This window comes from Neoarius graeffei, chromosome 7 (genome assembly GCF_027579695.1).
Source record: "Neoarius graeffei isolate fNeoGra1 chromosome 7, fNeoGra1.pri, whole genome shotgun sequence".
Lineage (NCBI taxonomy): Eukaryota > Metazoa > Chordata > Actinopteri > Siluriformes > Ariidae > Neoarius > Neoarius graeffei.
This window is the reverse complement of record NC_083575.1, coordinates 48,356,711-48,376,489: the sequence shown is the minus strand read 5'-3', so window position 1 is coordinate 48,376,489 and position 19,779 is coordinate 48,356,711. Positions and strand designations below refer to the sequence as shown.

Genomic DNA, 19,779 nt, shown 5'->3' with positions numbered 1-19,779 from the left:
TTAAATGCACCTTTACCCCAAATAGATCATGATATTTGTTAAAACATCTTTCAAACACACCTAATCTACTAATGCTGTAAACAACTATCTTACAAACAATATGATTTATATTGTTTAAAGAAGGTTATTACAGTTTTCAGAATTTTCCACAGCAACATTTATATATTCAACTCCATTTCCCATCTCACACACACACACACACACACACACACACACACACACACACACACACACACACACACACACACACTACATACAATGGGGTCCAAAAGTCTGACACCACATTGAAAATCAGGTTTTTGGGGGTTTTTTTTAATTAAAATTGTAAATACACAGACCATTTATGGTTGTGAAATATTTAAAACAAAAACAGTAAATGCTTGATATCTTAAATATTTAATATTCAAGATTCTGCAGGTCCCTAAATGTAAGCAAATTTGTGATATTGATATAGATGTTCACTGCTTTGTACAAAAGGTTTAATGGCTTTACTAATTTGATATCCTAGTGAGTTGTGAGTAACAGTAGAATTTGCAACATTTTTACATTTTAGTACATAGTGATGAGTATATGCAGAAATATATACAAACTGTATTTTCATCTGAACACATAAATTCTATTTTGTCTCACACACACACATACATTTTTTTTAATTTACTTGTTTGTTTGTCTATTATATAGACATGAATGTTTTACTGCAGAAGCATATTGCTGCCACACCAGGAAAAAAAAAAAACAGTATCACATAATAATGTGAAAAGTTTATTGTTATAATGTATTTTCACGTTATTACATGAAACGTTTCATGTTATAACGTGATCATTTATATTGTTATAATGTGATAACTTTTAACTCATATTTGAATCTGTGGTTTGAATGAGGTGTGCAGAGAATGAACTGGGTAATGTGGCTCATTTACATGATTTAATCAAGTTCAATTTCATGCTCCGGTTGAGACATGGCGAGACTCTTCTGTTACTGAATACGGTGGATGACACTGTAATAAGTGTGCACACTCTAAGAAGAATGTTAAAATACATGGGGCTGGACAGAAAGGAAGAATGAGTCCGACCTGCTGGAGGTAGCATCATTTCTCATTGATCAGCTGGAGGGACACAGATGGCTCCATGGCTACAAGCTACCTCCAAATTATCACATTATAACATAATACCAAATTATTACATGAAATGTTTCACATAATAATGTGAAAATATATTGTTATAACATGAGAAATATGTTGTTATAACAATAGACTTTTCATGGTATTACATGATACTGATTTTTTTTTCCCTTTTTTCTGGTGTGGCAACAATACGCTTCCTTAGTTTTACTGGGAAATACACCACTCATATTTTTCATATGAACTACATACGGGACATTGAGTAACATATTTTCCAATATCCTCACTCGTGAGGATATCAGTGAATTGTTTTGATTAACTTGCGTAGTTTTTGTGAATATGTCTATATAATTTTTAAAAATCACATATTGGCTCAAAGATATGAAGTTTACCTTCTCATGTTGAAAAACTCATATTTTTCATACAAAATAGATTGCGGATCTGAGTGACAGTTATTCCACGAAACTGAGTCGTACATGAGCTGATAGCTGATGAGGCACATAGCACCAAGTTGGCTATAAGCCATGTACGATGAGATTGAGTGGAATAACTGTTTTATTCTATCCACATTCACTGGATTTTGAGAAACAGATCATTTTTATTTTTTGCAAATTCGCTCTATAAAAACTTTATACAAAATGTCTGACAAAATCATTACCGCTTAGAATGTAAACAAACCGGTAAAATCTCATCTCATCTCATTATCTGTAGCCGCTTTATCCTGTTCTACAGGGTCGCAGGCAAGCTGGAGCCTATCCCAGCTGACTACGGGCAAAAGGCGGGGTACACCCTGGACAAGTCGCCAGGTCATCACAGGGCTGGCACATAGACACAGACAACCATTCACACCTACGGTCAATTTAGGGTCACCAGTTAACCTAACCTGCATGTCTTTGGACTGTGGGGGAAACCGGAGCACCCAGAGGAAACCCACGTGGACACGGGGAGAACATGCAAACTCCACACAGAAAGGCCCTCGCCGGCCACGGGGCTCGAGCCTGGACCTTCTTGCTGTGAGGCGACAGCGCTAACCACTACACCACCGTGCCACCCAACTGGTAAAATGACAGGAGCAATTTGTGAAAAATGCTATAATAATAATTCTTGAAAAATAAAAAAGATACGTTCTTACCATCAAATACTTTTATTCCATATTTTGTTGCTTTTTTTGTTTTTTGGGGGGGGGGTTGTTTTCGAGTAGAGTTTTTATTTCGCCTTCGGTTGGTTCAGCAAAACGCTCCACCATTTTGTTTTCTCTACTCATGGTATATGAGCTGATAGCCTAGTAGAGTAGCCAATCAAAGCATACAATTGCTCATATCCAGTGAATGTGGATAGAATAATTTTCGTTATTTCACTCCAATGACGTCACTCACAGTGTTTTCCCACTGACTTGACACGCATGGTTAAAATGGCAAACCGGTTCAAAATTAAAATTCTTTGGATTAGCTTGCATTTTTTGTTTTTTTTTGTGGATGTGTCCATATAATATAAAGAACATTACACTGTGGCACAAAGATATGAAATTTATCTTCTTGTGTTGAAAATATTTCACTTGTTTGCTTCGTATACATTCAACACTCGAAGATAAACACATCACCGTTTATATATATATATATATATATATATATATATATATATTAGTGCTGTCAAAAATGTCGTGTTATTAACGCGTTAACTTGACTCAATTTTAACGGCGATAATTTTTTTATCGCGAGATTAACGCTCTGTGACATGATGTAGGTTTTTCATAAGCTTTTGAAACTGCCAGGAACTTGGAACAGAGACTTTGCTTAGAAAAATGATAGCAGCTAGACTGTAATGCCACGCCCCGCACAGCCAGAGTCCTCTGCCCCCCCCCCAAAGAACCAGCATGGGCAGGGCGCGCTAGTAGAGATGGGATTTATGGCTCTTTGATGGGATCCGCATCTTTGTGATCCATTCTTTGAAAAGAGCCGTTCAAAAGACTGGCTCATTTGGCTCTTTTTAAATATGTATTCAGTTTTAAGAAGACAGCGTCTAAAGAAGCCAGATCCCTCTGAACTGTAAACTCAATGCTATCCCAGAAATCCTTCCTGTAATATGCAAATTTGGCCGCCTCTGATTGGACAGCGCGACGCATCAACAGGCAGAAAGTGTAAAAGTACAAAATGTGTTAAGTGAGCTGAAACAGTAAAGATCAGATTCAATGCAATATTTATCAACGAACAACTTAAAGTTAATATAATAGTGTACTTTATATTATAATCAAGCATGTCAAGCCTACCGTCACTGTGTAACCTGTCTCTCTGATTAGAGCTGTAGACTAACTCAAGCAGTAGATCACTTCACTCATGGTTCTTTTGCCAGCCCCGGTGCTCGGCTTAGGTTTCACTTTGCAGTGGCTGTGTCAAGACATGTTATGCGTTGCAGTACAAAGCAAGCCCATTCACTTTTTTATGCTGATAAGAGAATTACAATGGTTTTTCATGTGACAAAAATGTGCGATTAAATTGCAATTAATCGCGAGTTAACTATGACAGTCGCGACATTAATCGCGATTAAATATTTTTATCACTTGACAGCACTAATATATATATATATATATATACCAAGCCTTGTTTTCTTGTTTTGTGCTTACAGTTTTAACTGTAATATTAATTAATTAACATTAACATTCATTCTTGTCTTTGCACCTGTTGGATGTTGTTTGCTGACCACCTGACAAGTGTCTGTTTCTTGAGTACATTCTTTGAATGCTCTTTTTAAATGGGTTGTTTATTTTCATAAAATAAACTTTTTCTAAAACTTTTTCTTTTTTGTTATATTTTTATTAATTATGTTACATCCATTTAAACTAGCAATGCTAAACTGGATATTTCTGTATAAATATTGATTTAAATAAAAACAAAAACTGCACTTGCATCCAACCCAAACCACCTTCATGAGACGAGTGATATAATGATAGAGGTCATCAAGGCTTTGGGACTTCTAGAAGGGCACCAGGCTGATGTCTGTTTCACTAAAAATTAAAGAAATTATTTGTAACCCTTATATGAAACTCCATATTATATAAGACAAAAAGTTACAATTCTGGTGTATATTGGTAATCGTCCAAATAGCCTATGCATGTGTGTAACAATAGCGATGCAGATTTATCAGTTAACACAAGTACCTTAATGTCACTGAAGAAGATGTGATCATGATTTCCAGTGTTTTCTGTTTTCCTGTCCTCTATCTCCCGCTTAAGCTCAGTGAAGCACCGAATGGCTGGTGACCTCTCAAACTTGAAACCACTGTCTCTGAAGTATAGAATAGCTGAGAATTGCTTTTTACTGGAAATTGAAAATGTTTAGAAAGAACATGTTATCTCAAATGTGCAGTACTCTGGGATAAACATTCAATATCATAAAGAATGAGAGACTTTGCTTACCTTATGTCTGGGTAATTTTCAACCAATGGTTTTAAGACATTTTTAATATCTTTCTCACTTTCCTGTTCAATGATTTTACTAATTTGACATCCCAGTGAGTGAAGCCAGTCTAAGGTTGATCCCTGAATTAGCAACATGTACACATTTTTACATTTTACATCATGATTAATATATGCAGAAAGATGTTTTCATCTGAATACATAACTTCTATCTTACCATTTCACAGAACAGCTTAACAAGCTCAGTCCACTGGTCATTAATCTTAGCAGCAGCAGCATTCTTCTTGCCTTTGCAGGAGTATTTATTCCTCAGTAGTTCAGATATATACCCTTTCGCTACATGGTAATGCAAATCATTGGCAAAAGACTGCAGGACAAGAAAGATAAAGTAATAAGATGAAGTATAACATTCTTTTAGGAATTAATTTACAAAGAGTCCAAATGATCATACTCACTTGTGCATGTGGATGTCTTATGGATTTGCTGTATTCAGAGTAAGTCTCTATTCTGTTAACCAGTTCATTGAAATCAGTATCTGTGTTAAGCCAGTTCTTGGTCATTAGACTCCCCAGGTAAGACTGAAACAAAGGAAGGAATTAGATAAGCTCAGGATTCAGCATTGATAATGCTTACAAATCACTTGGCTGCATTTTTATCAACTGTATCGAAATACACACACAAATGGGATCATTTAACCCCAACATTCAAAACAGCCCACCTCAGTTTCAACTCTAAATTGCTCCAGCAGAGCTCGTCTCAGACAGTCAATGACTCCATCCACCTCTGTTGCAAGTTCTTCCACCTGCTTTGGACACTTCTCACTATAGCCCTCTATATGCTCTCTGGAACAGAAACACAATAAATAACCACGATTGTAAAAAGGTTGAGTTGCTATGTAAAATCAATAAATATTTTAATGATATAATGAATTGTCAGTGGTGAAATCCCTAAATTCCTTGCAATTGTATGTTGAGAAACCTTTTTAATAAACTGTTGGACTATTTGCCCACACAGTTTTTCATCAAGTGGTGAACTTTGCCCCATCCTTGCTTGTGAACGCCTGAGCCTTTCTGATTACCAATTAACCTGTTTACCTGTAGAATGTTCCAGACAGTGAGCATTACAAAACTTTTCCAGTCTTTTGTTGTCCCTGTCCCAGCTTTTTTTTTTTTTGGAATGTGAATGTGCATCAAATTCAGCATGAGTGTATATTTACAAAAAAAGCAATAAAGTTTATCAGTTTGAACATTTAAATGTCATGTCTTGTCTTTGTCTCATATTTAATTGAATATAGGGTGAAAGGATTTGCAAATCATTGCATTCTGATTTTATTTATAGTTCATACAGCATCCCAACTTTTTATTTTGGAATCTGGGTGATAGCATGGGACGGCAAGGTGGTGTAGTGGTTAGCACTGTTGCCTCACAACAAGAAGGTCCTGGGTTTGAGCCCAGCGGCTGACGAAGGCCTTTCTGTGTGGAGTTTGCATGTTCTCCCCGTGTCCGAGTGGGTTTCCTCCGGGTGCTCCGGTTTCCCCCACAGTCCAAAGACATGCAGGTTAGGTTAACTGGTGACTCTAAATTGACCGTAGGTGTGAATGTGAGTGTGAATGGTTGTCTGTGTTTATGTGTCAGCCCTGTGATGACCTGGCGACTTGTCCAGGGTGTACCCCGCCTTTCGCCCGTAGTCAGCTGGGATAGGCTCCAGCTTGCCTGCGACCCTGTACAGGATAAGTGGCTACAGATAATGGATGGATGGATGGGTGATAGCATATTCTACCATACAATCAAAACCAGTACAGAGACTGTATAACTGTGATAATTGTTATGTTTGTAAACTACTCGTAGGATTTCACTCACATCATTCTGACAAAAACTACTTGACCCAATCGCAAAGTCATGCAGTGAATTACCTGCCCAAGCAGAAAGAACAAACACTGCCTCTGAAGCATTACTTTTACTGAAGACTTACTTAAGGAAGCTAAAGCTGTTGATATAGACAATGTGATATTTAGCCCACAGACAGCAGTCCAGTAAGTCTGAGCCCAACAGTGAGTGGCTCTGCTTTGAAAACTCCTCTTCAAATCTAGACCAGAAATAATGCAACCATGGAAATGTGTATATTGGTTGAACAACTGATGTAAAATAAAGTTATAGATGAAAGATATTTCAGTCATGTTTTATATTTACAGTTTACAATAGATGCAATAGATGAAAGCAACAGGCGTCATGTCAGTATGTCAGAGTTTTGTTTACCTTTTGGGAAAGTGTTTCAGAACCTCCATGCATTTGCAGATGGCCATCGTTTCCAGATCTGCGTCAATCTTTGCACAATTATCAGAATATTTCCTGATAATCTAAATATGAAAAAGTCTGTTTTGATGATAGCACTCCCACATTTTAATAAACATCACCCTTTATCTTTGTCACAAAAGTGCAAAGATTTTAAAGAATGAACATTTTCAGAAAACTCTTTATCCCAACTTATAAAACATACTGTCAGTTGGCAAGGAAAGCCAACACAAAGGCTAGTTTTTGACAAAAACCATAATATCCAATGTTGTAAAGGTAGATTTCTTCAGAGAAACATGGTTTACATACTTCACAGACATTTGTGTAAATATCAGAGATGAGGAATAGTCCATCTTTTATTCTATTGGGAGTCATTTTCTTCTTCCATACTTCCTCCTGTTCAGCATTAATGGCATTGCCCAAAGAGGCATGTAGAGTCTCCTAATTTAAAATAATAATAATAATAATAATAATAATAATAATAATAATAATAATAATAATAATAATAATGTGCAAAATGCTGGAGACCAGAAAATGGCTTAAAAATAATGAAATGAAATGTTTCAACATAAAAAAATACTATATAACAGCAGTAAGCCATAATAAATGAAACAAAGTCAATATTTGGTGTGAGACGACCCTTTGTGTTAAAAAAAAAAGTAGTCTCAGGTACAGTGAGTGCAGTTTTATAAGGAAATGAGCTGTAGGTTTTGCTGAGCATCTTGCAGAACCAGCCACAGTTCTTCTGGAGACTTTGACTGTCACACTTGCTTCTTAATTTTGCAGCAAAACCCAGCAGCCTTCACTAAGTTTTCTTTTTAATCTGAAAAGTGCTCTCTTATGTAATATGCTACTCAGATACAGTTTTTTTCTGTAAACACATGTGTATATACCGGTACACACAACACACACACACACACACACACACACACACACACACATATATATATATATATATACTACCGTTCAAAAGTTTGGGGTCACTTTGAAATGTCCTTATTTTTGAAAGAAAAGCACTGTTCTTTTCAATGAAGATCACTTTAAACTAATCAGAAATCCACTCTATACATTGCTAATGTGGTAAATGACTATTCTAGCTGCAAATGTCTGGTTTTTGGTGCAATATCTCCATAGGTGTATAGAGGCCCATTTCCAGCAACTCTCACTCCAGTGTTCTAATGGTACAATGTGTTTGCTCATTGCCTCAGAAGGCTAATGGATGATTAGAAAACCCTTGTACAATCATGTTAGCACAGCTGAAAACAGTTGAGCTCTTTAGAGAAGCTATAAAACTGACCTTCCTTTGAGCAGATTGAGTTTCTGGAGCATCACATTTGTGGGGTCGATTAAATGCTCAAAATGGCCAGAAAAATGTCTTGACTATATTTTCTATTCATTTTACAACTTATGGTGGTAAATAAAAGTGTGACTTTTCATGGAAAACACAAAATTGTCTGAGTGTATATATACAGTATACACACACACACACACACTATATATATATATATATATATATATATATATATATATATATATATATATATATATATATATATTTGTGTGTGTGTGTGTGTGTGTGTGTGTGTGTGTGTGTGTGTGTGTGTGTGTAAACAGAAGTCCACATGGCTGTTTCTTACCTGTAGACAGTCACAATATGCTTTCTTAACCTGGTCTAGGAAGTCACCAGATAGTGTGAGAAACGTTTGCTCCTTCATCTCTGGCTGCAAAGAGGGCCTACTAAGAATCTCACTGTAAGGTACAATGTAAAGTTGAGGTAAATATTATTTTATTGTCAAGCTTTTCAATAAAAATGTCTAGAATACTCATTGCAAATTCTCACCTATGGTAGCGGTTGATAAAATCCAGTAAGGCATTATAATCTTTCAGTTCAGTGAACTTTCCCAGAAGCACTTTTAGGTGTTCACTTACAAACTTGTGACAAGAAGAAACATACGTTTCGAAGACTTGGAAACTCGCTGGATACAAATTTAAAATCTCTGACTTTACCATCTCCAAAAGCTCCACAATCTTTTTACCCAAATGCTCCAAATGTACTTCTATACAGGAAACCTTTTGCTCATCGATGTCTCGGTGAATCTTCCCGAGTGTCTCTGTCACCCCTTGCTCGATTGCAGTCCTCCAGGCATCTCTCCAACCCCCTTCAACTCTCACATTTCCTTCATTCCTTTCCCTATCCTGAATGATGCCAACCACCTGCACCAGTAGCTCTTTTTTGCAAGAAGGCTGAGCACAGGATTGACAGACAATTTTAGTAAGTTTATCCCTCAGGTTGTTGTAGAGCAGAATCAGATCTTTCTTTTTATGGGTCAGTTTCACTGATGCTTCTTCACTCAGAGCTTTCTGCTCACATTCAACCTCCTTCTGCAGAGAGAGTATATTCTGATAGGCTTCTTTCAAGCTTTCCTTTTCAATGAGATCGTTAATCTCCATTACTGCACAAAGACATATGAAAGAAAATGATTAAGATTAAGACAAAAAAGCAAGATTGTTTGACACATTGACAAATATCCATTATATCCTACATTAATAAGTCTTAGTAAATTCTAGTACTTAGTAAAGTACTTACCTGACAAAGGTGCTGGCGGAATATTATCTGTGAAATCATAGTCATTAGTGGTCTCTTTCCCCATTACAGTGCTGGTGGTGGCACCATGTTCTGGGACAGATTTTTCCTGGCTACGTTGTTGCCTAAAACTTTTTCTCCAATTTGTCCACCGAAAGCCATCTGTAGAGGGCTCTAAACAACATATAAATAAAGACACAACTTACAAACCTCACTTCAGTCTATCAAAAGTTCTTCAAGAATTTCCTTTGAAAGAACCATGAAGAGGTTTAAGGACTTTCATTTTTGTATTAAGTGTGGCTTTATTTATCTTGATTACAGATTACACAATTCCATTATTAGGCTTGTAATCAACCAAAGCAGATTACACTATCTCTATAAATGTATTTTAATTTTTTAAAGGTTTCTACTCAGCTTATTCATATTACCGGTACATGTAAAACAGCTTTATAAGCATTCTTTTTGATACTACATTCATTTTGGCAGGTTCCATTTTTTTTAAATGTATTTATTAATTTGTTTGTTTGTTTGTTTGTTTGTTTTGTACTATTATTCAGAAGTGTAAATGAAATGTGAGAGTGAAGTGAATTAATTTTACTTTGTGTATCAGAAGCAGCAGGCTTGGGAGTGTCATCTGCTGCGGCTGCTTCTTTTCCTCTTCTTTTTTTCATTGAGAGTTTCCGTATAATGCTCTTCCGAAGCACTGATTCACTTGGTTGCTTTTCAGCAAGATTTTCACGTTCTGCCATTCTGTGAGCATATATGAGCATACATATGGCTTTAAACTCAAATGTGCAATAGAACTATTCTTGGCCCTATCCCCAATGTGCATATATACACAACCGTTGTATATATGTGTGTGTATACAAATTGCACATTGCACTGGTAATTTGTATATTATATATATATATATATATATATATATATATATATATATATATATATATATATATATATATATATATATATATATATATATATATAGTTTTTTTTCTTATCAGTGCAACCTGTGTACATACAGAACCAATACAATTCTGTTTATATTCTGTTTATACTATTTTATCAGTGCAATTCTGTATACTTTACTATTTATTTTTATACTTTATTTGTTTTTATTTTTTCTATAACTCATGAGTCAACAGCACCTTCAATTTCATTATACCTTTGAAAAAGTGACAATGACAATAAAGACTTATCTTATATCATATATTGTAGATGAGATTTCCAACTGATCTTCATGCGAAATTATCTATTACAGTGTTTATCAATCAATTATCATCCATCATCTATACCGCTTGCCTGTCAGGATGGCAGTGGAAGATGGAGCCAATTCCAGATGACTTTGGGCCAGAGGTGAGGTTCACCCTGGGCAGGTTGGTAATCTGTTGTAGGGCTAACACAGAGGTGAACAATCATTCACACTTTTGAGCTATTTAGAGTAGCCAGTTGACCTAATCTTCATGTCTTTGGACCGTGAAACCAGAGGAAACCCATGCATGGGAGAACATGCAAACTCAACACAGAAAGGCCCCAGTCAGCACCAGGTTTGAACCCAGAACCTTCTTGTTGTGAGGCAACAGTGCTAATGACTGTACCACCATGCCATCCCAAATTAGCATTAGTTTTGGTGGACAAATTAGTCAATAATCCTCACTAAGATTTAATTTACTTTGCATATTTTCTATTCAAAGTTATCTAACTGGGAAAGTTACCATTTTTTTCTGAGAAATGTTGTCATTTTACTAATGTCACGTCTGCACCCACTCAAAACTCCAACTCCCAGGGTTGGCAGCCACCTTCAAACATAACTGCCTCAGACCACAATAACCAACATGCACTGCACCGCCCTCACTAATAGTAATAATAATAATAATAATAATAATAATAGGGCGGCACGATGGTGTAGTGGTTAGCGCTGTCGCCTCACAGCAAGAAGGTCCGGGTTCGAGCCCCGTGGCCGGTGAGGGCCTTTCTGTGCGGAGTTTGCATGTTCTCCCTGTGTCAGCGTGGGTTTCCTCCAGGTGCTCCGGTTTCCCCCACAGTCCAAAGACATGCAGGTTAGGTTAACTGGTGACTCTAAATTGAACATAGGTGTGAATGTGAGTGTGAATGGTTGTCTATGTGTCAGCCCTGTGATGACCTGGCGACTTGTCCAGGGTGTACCCCACCTTTCGCCCGTAGTCAGCTGGGATAGGCTCCAGCTTGCCTGCGACCCTGTAGAACAGAATAAAGCAGCTAGAGATAATGAGATGAGATAATAATAATAATAATATTAATGAGATAATAATAATAATAATAATAATAATTATTATTATTATTATTATTATTATTATTATAGAATCTGCAGTGATCTTCATGAATGTATCCATCCATCCATTATCTGTAACCGTTTATCCTGTTCAGGGTCGTGGGCATGCTGGAGCCTATCCCAGCTGACTACTGTATGGGCGAGAGGCAGGGTACACCCTGGACAAGTCTCCAGATCATCACAGGGCTGACACATAGAGACAAACAACCATTCACACTCACATTCACACTTACAGTCAATTTAGACCCACCAAGTAACCTAACCTGCATGTCTTTGGAGTGTGGGGGAAGCCAGAGCACCCAGAAGAAACCCACGCAGACACGGGGAAAACATGCAAACTCCACACAGAAAGGCCCCCGTCGGCCACTGGGCTCAAACGCAGAACTTTCTTGCTGTGAGGCAACAGTGCTAACCACTACACTGCCATGAATGTATCCATCCGTCCATCCATTATCTGTAGCCGCTTATCCTGTTTTACAGGGTTGCAGGCAAGCTGGAGCCTATCCCAGCTGACTATGGGTGAGAGGCGGGGTACACCCTGGACAAGTCGCCAGGTCATCACAGGGCTGACACAGAGAGACAAACAACTATTCACACTCACACCTACGGTCAATTTAGAGCCACCAATTAGCCTAACCTGCATGTCTTTGGACTGTGGGGGAAACCGGAGCACCCGGAGGAAACCCACGCAGACACGGGGAGGACATGCAAACTCCACACAGAAAGACCCCCATTGGCCACTGGGCTTGAACCCAGGACCTCCTTGCTGTGAGGCGACAGTGCTAAGAACATGTCCAGTTAGATGAATAACATGTCCAGTTTGTATTTTTTCTCAACAATTGGATGAATAACATGTCCGGTTTTGTGTAGCTTCCGAGGCTACACAAAATCGTACCAAACCGATGTGCGTGGTAATATGGTGGCCAGATGGCTTCACCCTGACTAGCCAATGAGCTCTCCAGATATTTTACATCGAGATCAGTGACCGCCGGGTGGCACAGTGGTATTGTGGTTAGCACTGTCGCCTCACAGCAAGAATGTCCTGGGTTCGAGCCCAGCGGCCTTTCTGTGCGGAGTTTGCATGTTCTCCTCGTGTCTGCGTGGGTTTCCTCTGGGTGCTCTGGTTTCCCCCACAGTCCAAAGACATGCAGGTTAGGCTAATTGGTGGCTCTAAACTGACTGTAGGTGTGAATGTGAGTGGTTGTTTGTCTCTGTGTCAGCCCTGTGATGACCTGGCGACTTGTCCAGGGTGTACCCCGCCTCTCGCCCATAGTCAGCTGGGATAGGCGAGACATGGGACATGCAAACTCCGCACAGAAAGGCCCTTGCCGGCCACGGGGCTCAAACCCGGACCTTCTTGCTGTGAAGCGACAGCGCTAACCACTACACCACCATGCCGCCCAAGTTGACTTTTTATAAACTATATTTTATATACTTAAGAATAGTATAGTGAAGTATACTTGGCTTATACTGAAAAGTATAAACAAAAGTCTAAGACTAAGTACATTAATACTAAGACTTACACTTATACTTTAAGACTAAAATGTATACTTTAGTATACTTTTTACGTTTTTCTGCCACAAAGTACTAATACTTAGTATATCTTGCTCCAAGTGCATAATAAGGTCGTCATTGACTCATGCTTAACATTTAATTTATATCTTTCGATTACGTTCATTATGTCATATATTAAATATAGTTAGTTTTTTCTTTTTTTTATATTAGACATCTAGTTTTTAGGTTTGTTTACCTGACATGTTTCGATGTACGACTGTCGTCTTCCTCAGAGTGTCACCAGATGTTGTTGGTGACGCATCTTTTATCAACTGATGTTTCCGAAGGCGTGGCCTTCCTGTCTGGTTTGACAGGTCGGTCACGCCTTCTACTGTCTGTTCGTCCCCTGCAAGATGGCACTCCAGGTATGGGAGAGCATGTATGCTCCCTCATCCCGGTTGATGGTCCTCGGGCTTCGCTTATGGATCTCCATGGTAAAATGATGAATGATGGAATTACTCACTGACAACGCATTCGAGATATTAAGAAAAGACCCAACCGAAGACAAGAAAAAGAAACTTAAATCACTACTCAAACCACTACTCGATGAAAATAAAATAGATAAGCAGGCATACAATCATTTAGTACCCACAGCCAACGTCATCCCCAGGATTTACGGCACACCAAAGATACACAAACCAGGAACACCATTACGCCCCATAGTAGATAGCATTGGTTCAGTGACATACAACCTATCAAAAGCACTCACCGAAATAATTAAACCATTACTAGGACTCACAGACCAACACTGCAAAAACTCAAAACAACTGGCAGAAGAACTAAAAAACATCAAAATCCAGCAAGACGAAGTTTTCATATCACACGACGTCATATCTCTTTTCACCAGAACACCCACGGAAGCCACCATACAGGTAGTACAAGAAAAATTAAAAACAGATAGGACGCTCAAGAAACGAACAAACCTCACTGTACAAGACATCACTCAGCTCCTTCAATTCATCGCCACATCCACATACTTTCAGTTCAGGAATACAATTTACAGACAAAAGGAAGGTTTTGCCATGGGAGACCCACTATCAGCCATCATGTGCGGCTTTTTCATGGAAGATCTGGAGCAGAAAGCACTCACTACAATACCAGCAGAATACAGGCCAACACTCTGGAAACGTTACATGGATGACATACTGGAAAAAGTGAAGAGGGGACACACTCAACAACTTACCGACCATCTCAACACCATAGACAATACCGGTAATATAAAATTCACACATGAAGAGGAAATGGAGCAGTCAATAGCATTTTTGGACTTAAAAATACATCACACAGAAGATGGGGACATCAAAATAAAAGTACACAGAAAACCCACACACACCGACCAATATTTAAACTGGACTTCCGAACACCCCATAATGCACAAAATATCAGTAGTCAGAACATTACATGAACGCGCAACAATAATCACAGATCCACAGGACAAAGAACAGGAGGAACAACATATACAGCACGCACTGAAAGCATGTCAATATCCACAATGGGCAATATCCAAAGGGGCAGAACAGGTCAAGAACAATAAAACACAGAAGAAAGAGAAAAAACAAACCAATAAACAAGAACACAGGGGAGTAGTGGCATTACCATACATCAGGTGAATAACAGAACGCATTCAAAGAGCAATGAGGAAACACAACAATAACACACCTGTCAAACCATACACAACACTCTGTCAGATCCTGGTTCATCCCAAAGACAGAATACATCTAGACAACAGATGCAACACCATATATGAGATTCCATGCCAAATATGCAATAAAACTTACATCGGGGAGACAGGAAGGAGTTTCAACACAAGGAAAAATGAACATAAGAAAGAGTGCGAAAAGGAGACAGCTACAAGACAAACCCGAACAATAAAAGAAAAGGCACAACAGGAAAATTATAAGTCAGCTATAACAGATCACTGCAAAAGGGAAAATCATATTATGGACTGGGGGAATGCCAGAGTCATCCGCACAGAAGATAATAAACATCAACGCTGGATCAGGGAGGCCATGGAGATCCGTAAGCGAAGCCCGAGGACCATCAACCGGGATGAGGGAGCATACATGCTCTCCCATACCTGGAGTGCCATCTTGCAGGGGACGAACAGACAGTAGAAGGCGTGACTGTCAAACCAGACAGGAAGGCCACGCCTTCGGAAACATCAGCTGATAAAAGATGCGTCACCAACAACATCCGGTGACACTCTGAGGAAGACGACAGTCGTACGTTGAAACATGTCAGGTAAACAAACCTAAAAACTACAGTGGTGCCTGAAAGTTTGTGAACCCTTTAACATTTTCTATATTTCTGCATAAATATGACCTAAAATATCATCAGATTTTCACACAAGTCCTAAAAGTAGATGAAGAGAACCCAGTTAAACAAATGAGACAAAAATATTAGATTTGGTCATTTATTTATTGAGGAAAATGATCCAAAATTACATATCTGTGAGTGGCAAAAGTATGTGAACCTTTGCTTTCAGTATCTGGTGTGATCCCCTTGTGCAGCAATAACTGTAACTAAACATTTCCGGTAACTGTTGATCAGTCCTGCACACCGGCTTGGAGGAATTTTAGCCCATTCCTCCATACAGAACAGCTTCAACTCTGGGATGTTGGTGGGTTTCCTCACATGAACTGCTCGCTTCAGGTCCTTCCACAACATTTTGATTGGATTAAGGTCAGGACTTTGACTTGGCCATTCCAAAACATTAACTTTCTTCTTCTTTAACTATTCTTTGGTAGAACAACTTGTGTGCTTAAGGTCGTTGTCTTGCTGCATGACCCACCTTCTCTTGAGATTCAGTTCATAGACAGATGTCCTGACATTTTCCTTTAGAATTCACTGGTATAATTCAGAATTCATTGTTCCATCAATGATGGCAAGCCATCCTGGCCCAGATGCAGCAAAACAGGCCCAAACCATGATACTACCACCACCATGTTTCACAGAAGGGATAAGGTTCTTATGCTGGAATGCAGTGTTTTCCTTTCTCCAAACATAACACTTCTCATTTAAACCAAAAAGTTCTATTTTGGTCTCATCCTTCCACAAAATATTTTTCCAATAGCCTTCTGGCTTGTCCACGTGATCTTTAGCAAACTGCAGACAAGCAGCAATGTTCTTTTTGGAGAGCAGTGGCTTTCTCCTTGAAACCCTGCCATTCACACCATTGTTGTTCAGTGTTTTCCTGATGGTGGACTCATGAACATTAATATTAGCCAATGTGAGAGAGGCTAGTTGCTTAGAAGTTACCCAGGGGTCCTTTGTGACCTCGCCAACTATTACACACCTTGATCTTTGTTGGTCGACCACTCCTGGGGAGGGTAATATTGGTCTTGAATTTCCTCCATTTGTACACAATCTGTCTGACTGTGGATTGGTGGAGTCCAAACTCTTTAGAGATGGTTTTGTAACCTTTTCCAGCCTGATGAGCATCAACAGCACTTTTTCTGAGGTTCTCAGAAATCTCCTTTGTTTGTGGCATGATACACTTCCACAAACATGTGTTGTGAAGATCAGACTTTGATAGATCCCTGTTCTTTAAATAAAACAGGGCGCCCACTCACACCTGATTGTCATCCCATTGATTGGAAACACCTGACTCTAATTTCACCTTCAAATTAACTGTTAATCCTTAAGGTTCACATACTTTTGCCACTCACAGATATGTAATATTGGATCATTTTCCTCAATAAATAAATGACCAAGTATAATATTTTTGTCTCATTTGTTTAACTGGGTTCTCTTTATCTACTTTTAGGACTTGTGTGAAAATCTGATGTTGTTTTAGGTCATATTTATGCAGAAATATAGAAAATTCTAAAGGGTTCACAAACTTTCAAGCACCACTGTAGATGTCTGATAAAAAAAAGAAAAAACTAACTATATTTAATTTATATATTAATATAATATAATGCTGGAGTTTAAAACTTTACAGTATATAGTATGTGTGCTCAATTGCATTATCTTTATGTACCTTAAAATCATACACAAAAATAGAAAAACTTTTGACTTGACTTTATTGATCAATTTCTCCAGTAAGGAAGGACTTGATTTCATAGGTCTTTGTTTTTGAAATGTTTGAAATATTTGAAATATCAAATTTGTTTTCAACATTCTGTCTTGTGATTTTGTAAATGCATCACACTCTTGTGTACACATACTATAGTATGAGTAAACTTTAAGAATACTTTAAGGAGTATATTTCCAGTATATAAATAGTAAGCTACAAGTAATATGCCAAGCAAACTTAAAGTATAACAAGTAAACTAGTGAAATAACCAACGTTTATAACAGTATACTTAGAGTATACAATAATAAACTAAAAATAGGGACTCGAAGTATGGAGCCACGGCGCCCCTTAGTTATATCCCTTACGAAAATTAACCATGGTTTTACTATGAAAACTAACCATGGTTTTACCATGGTTTATAGTTATTCATGGTTTTCATGTTTTTTTGGGTAACCATGAAAACCATGGTGCATTTTACCTCAATGTTCACTTAAATTTTTAGGTTCTAAGAAAATGTTAATGTATCTGGGCTGTTAATCAAGATCCTTCTCTACAGCATTGACTGTTGGACGAAAGCATGGTAATACTACAGTTAGTGCATCCTTTTAAAAACCATACTATCCCTTTTTAAACTAATTTCGTAGTTACTATGACCTATTACACATACAACTATGATGCTACCACAGCTACTGCAGTACTATGGATAAACCACAGTAATGCTATGATTGGTTCATAGTACTTAGAATCACCATGAAATACCATAGTAGAACCATGGTTACTACCATGGATGAACCATAGTAATACTATGGTTGGTTCATAGTACTTAGAATAACCATGAGATACCATGGTAGAATCATGGTTACTACATAAAAACCATGGTAAAACCATAGTAAACCATGGTAGATTTTCGTAAGGGATACTTCAAGTCCCTATTTTTAGTTTATTATTGTCTCTCTCCAGCTCATTTCCTGTCTCTACACTGTCCTAGCCAATAAAGGTGAAAAAAGCCCAAAAAAAATCTTTAAAAAAAGAAGTATATAACTAGTACAATGGCAGTATATCGATAAGTGTGCTTGTGGTATACTAGTTTAAGCATACGAGAGGGATATACCAAGTACATTGATAGTATATAGATGAGTGTACTTGTTGTATACTTTAAAGTGTACTTTTGCAAACTTTAAATGAACTTTAAAGTATACTTTTATAAACTTGAAATGTTCCAATTTAGTCCGAAAAAGTATTAAATTTGTATACTTTTTTTTTTAATTTGTATACTTTACATGGTCTGTAGTATACTTGCTATACTTATACTGAAGCATACTTAATAAAATGAACTTTAAGTATACTACTTTTTGCTAAGGGATGCCTTTGATAACCTGTGTGTGCCTCGCTGGTCTTTTGCTACACTTTGTCATTGAGCTTGTTTTACAGTTTGGTTCTGATTGTCAGTTTGCCGAATAAACGCCATCTCTGCGTTTGCACCCATCTGCATTCCTGACAACTAACGTCATTGTGAACAGGGAAAAGAGGATTGTGTCTATCTATAGAAAGAAAGAAAGAAAGAAAGAAAGAAAGAAAGAAAGAAAGAAAGAAAGAAAGAAAGAATATGCTCAGGTCCTGAGCAATGCCAACAGCTTACTCTAACACCATCCCAGTTAAACTTTGAACTTATCACTTATCATGAGACTTACTGAAACATCGCTGACAGTGCAGTAAAACCATACAGACTTCCTCACAGTAACACATTATAGAAAAAAAAAGCAGGTTTTGTTTTTAAAGTCACAGACAGACGTGCGAGGCGAGTGGAACGAAGGACGGTACATTTGATCACATAAATTATCAATATTTACTACATGCTATTTCTAGTTTAACTAGACCTTTTAAAAAACATTCTTATGTATCAGAACTTTTACAAATAATAATCGAAACCAATTATATCTGATACAGAAATCTAACAGATCTCACCTGAGCTGTTTGGAAGGTGAAATTACTTTCTACTTTCACTTTCACCTGGCTGAGGTAAAAAAAAAAAAAAAAAAACCAGAGTAAACATGAACCTTGTAAAGCCAAGCATGCTTTTAACTGATTCATTATCTCATCGCTTTATCCTGTTCTGCAGGCAAGCTGGAGCCTATCCCAGCTGACTACGGGCGAAAGGCGGGGTACACCCTGGACAAGTCGCCAGGTCATCACAGGGCTGACACATAGACACAGACAACCATTCACACTCACATTCACACCTACGGTCAATTTAGAGTCAGTTAATCTAACCTGCATGTCTTTGGACTGTGGGGGAAACCGGAGCACCCGGAGGAAACCCACGCGGACACGGGGAGAACATGCAAACTCCACACAGAAAGGCCCTCGCCGGCCACGGGGCTCGAACCCAGACCTTCTTGTTGTGAGGCGACAGCGCTAACCACTACACCACCGTGCTGCCCGATTCATTAACTCATTTTAATTAAAAATAAGAAAAGAAAGGAAAAATACAGT

At 38.0% G+C, this 19,779-nt stretch overlaps 1 protein-coding gene across 3 annotated transcripts; it reads right to left on the bottom strand.

Moving 5' to 3' along the window:
• si:dkey-45k15.1 (tumor necrosis factor alpha-induced protein 2) lies at positions 1 to 19,296 on the bottom strand. 3 transcript variants are annotated; one of them, XM_060925850.1, is made up of 14 exons: positions 19,252 to 19,296; positions 10,005 to 10,156; positions 9,410 to 9,580; positions 8,663 to 9,275; positions 8,460 to 8,571; positions 7,132 to 7,263; positions 6,787 to 6,887; positions 6,503 to 6,616; positions 5,250 to 5,373; positions 4,987 to 5,109; positions 4,749 to 4,898; positions 4,533 to 4,654; positions 4,275 to 4,434; positions 1 to 4,121 (listed from the first exon to the last, which is right to left on the bottom strand). In XM_060925850.1, the coding sequence occupies exons 2-14, from the start codon at positions 10,153 to 10,155 to the stop codon at positions 4,119 to 4,121; spliced, it is 2,076 nt and encodes a 691-aa protein (XP_060781833.1). In that variant the 5' UTR covers position 10,156; positions 19,252 to 19,296; the 3' UTR covers positions 1 to 4,118. The 3 variants fall into 3 exon arrangements, with proteins under 3 accessions (XP_060781833.1, XP_060781832.1, XP_060781831.1); XM_060925849.1 differs by lacking the exon at positions 19,252 to 19,296 and adding an exon at positions 13,465 to 13,532; XM_060925848.1 differs by lacking the exon at positions 19,252 to 19,296 and adding an exon at positions 10,706 to 10,799.
• Between the last annotated feature and the right edge of the window lie 483 nt (positions 19,297 to 19,779).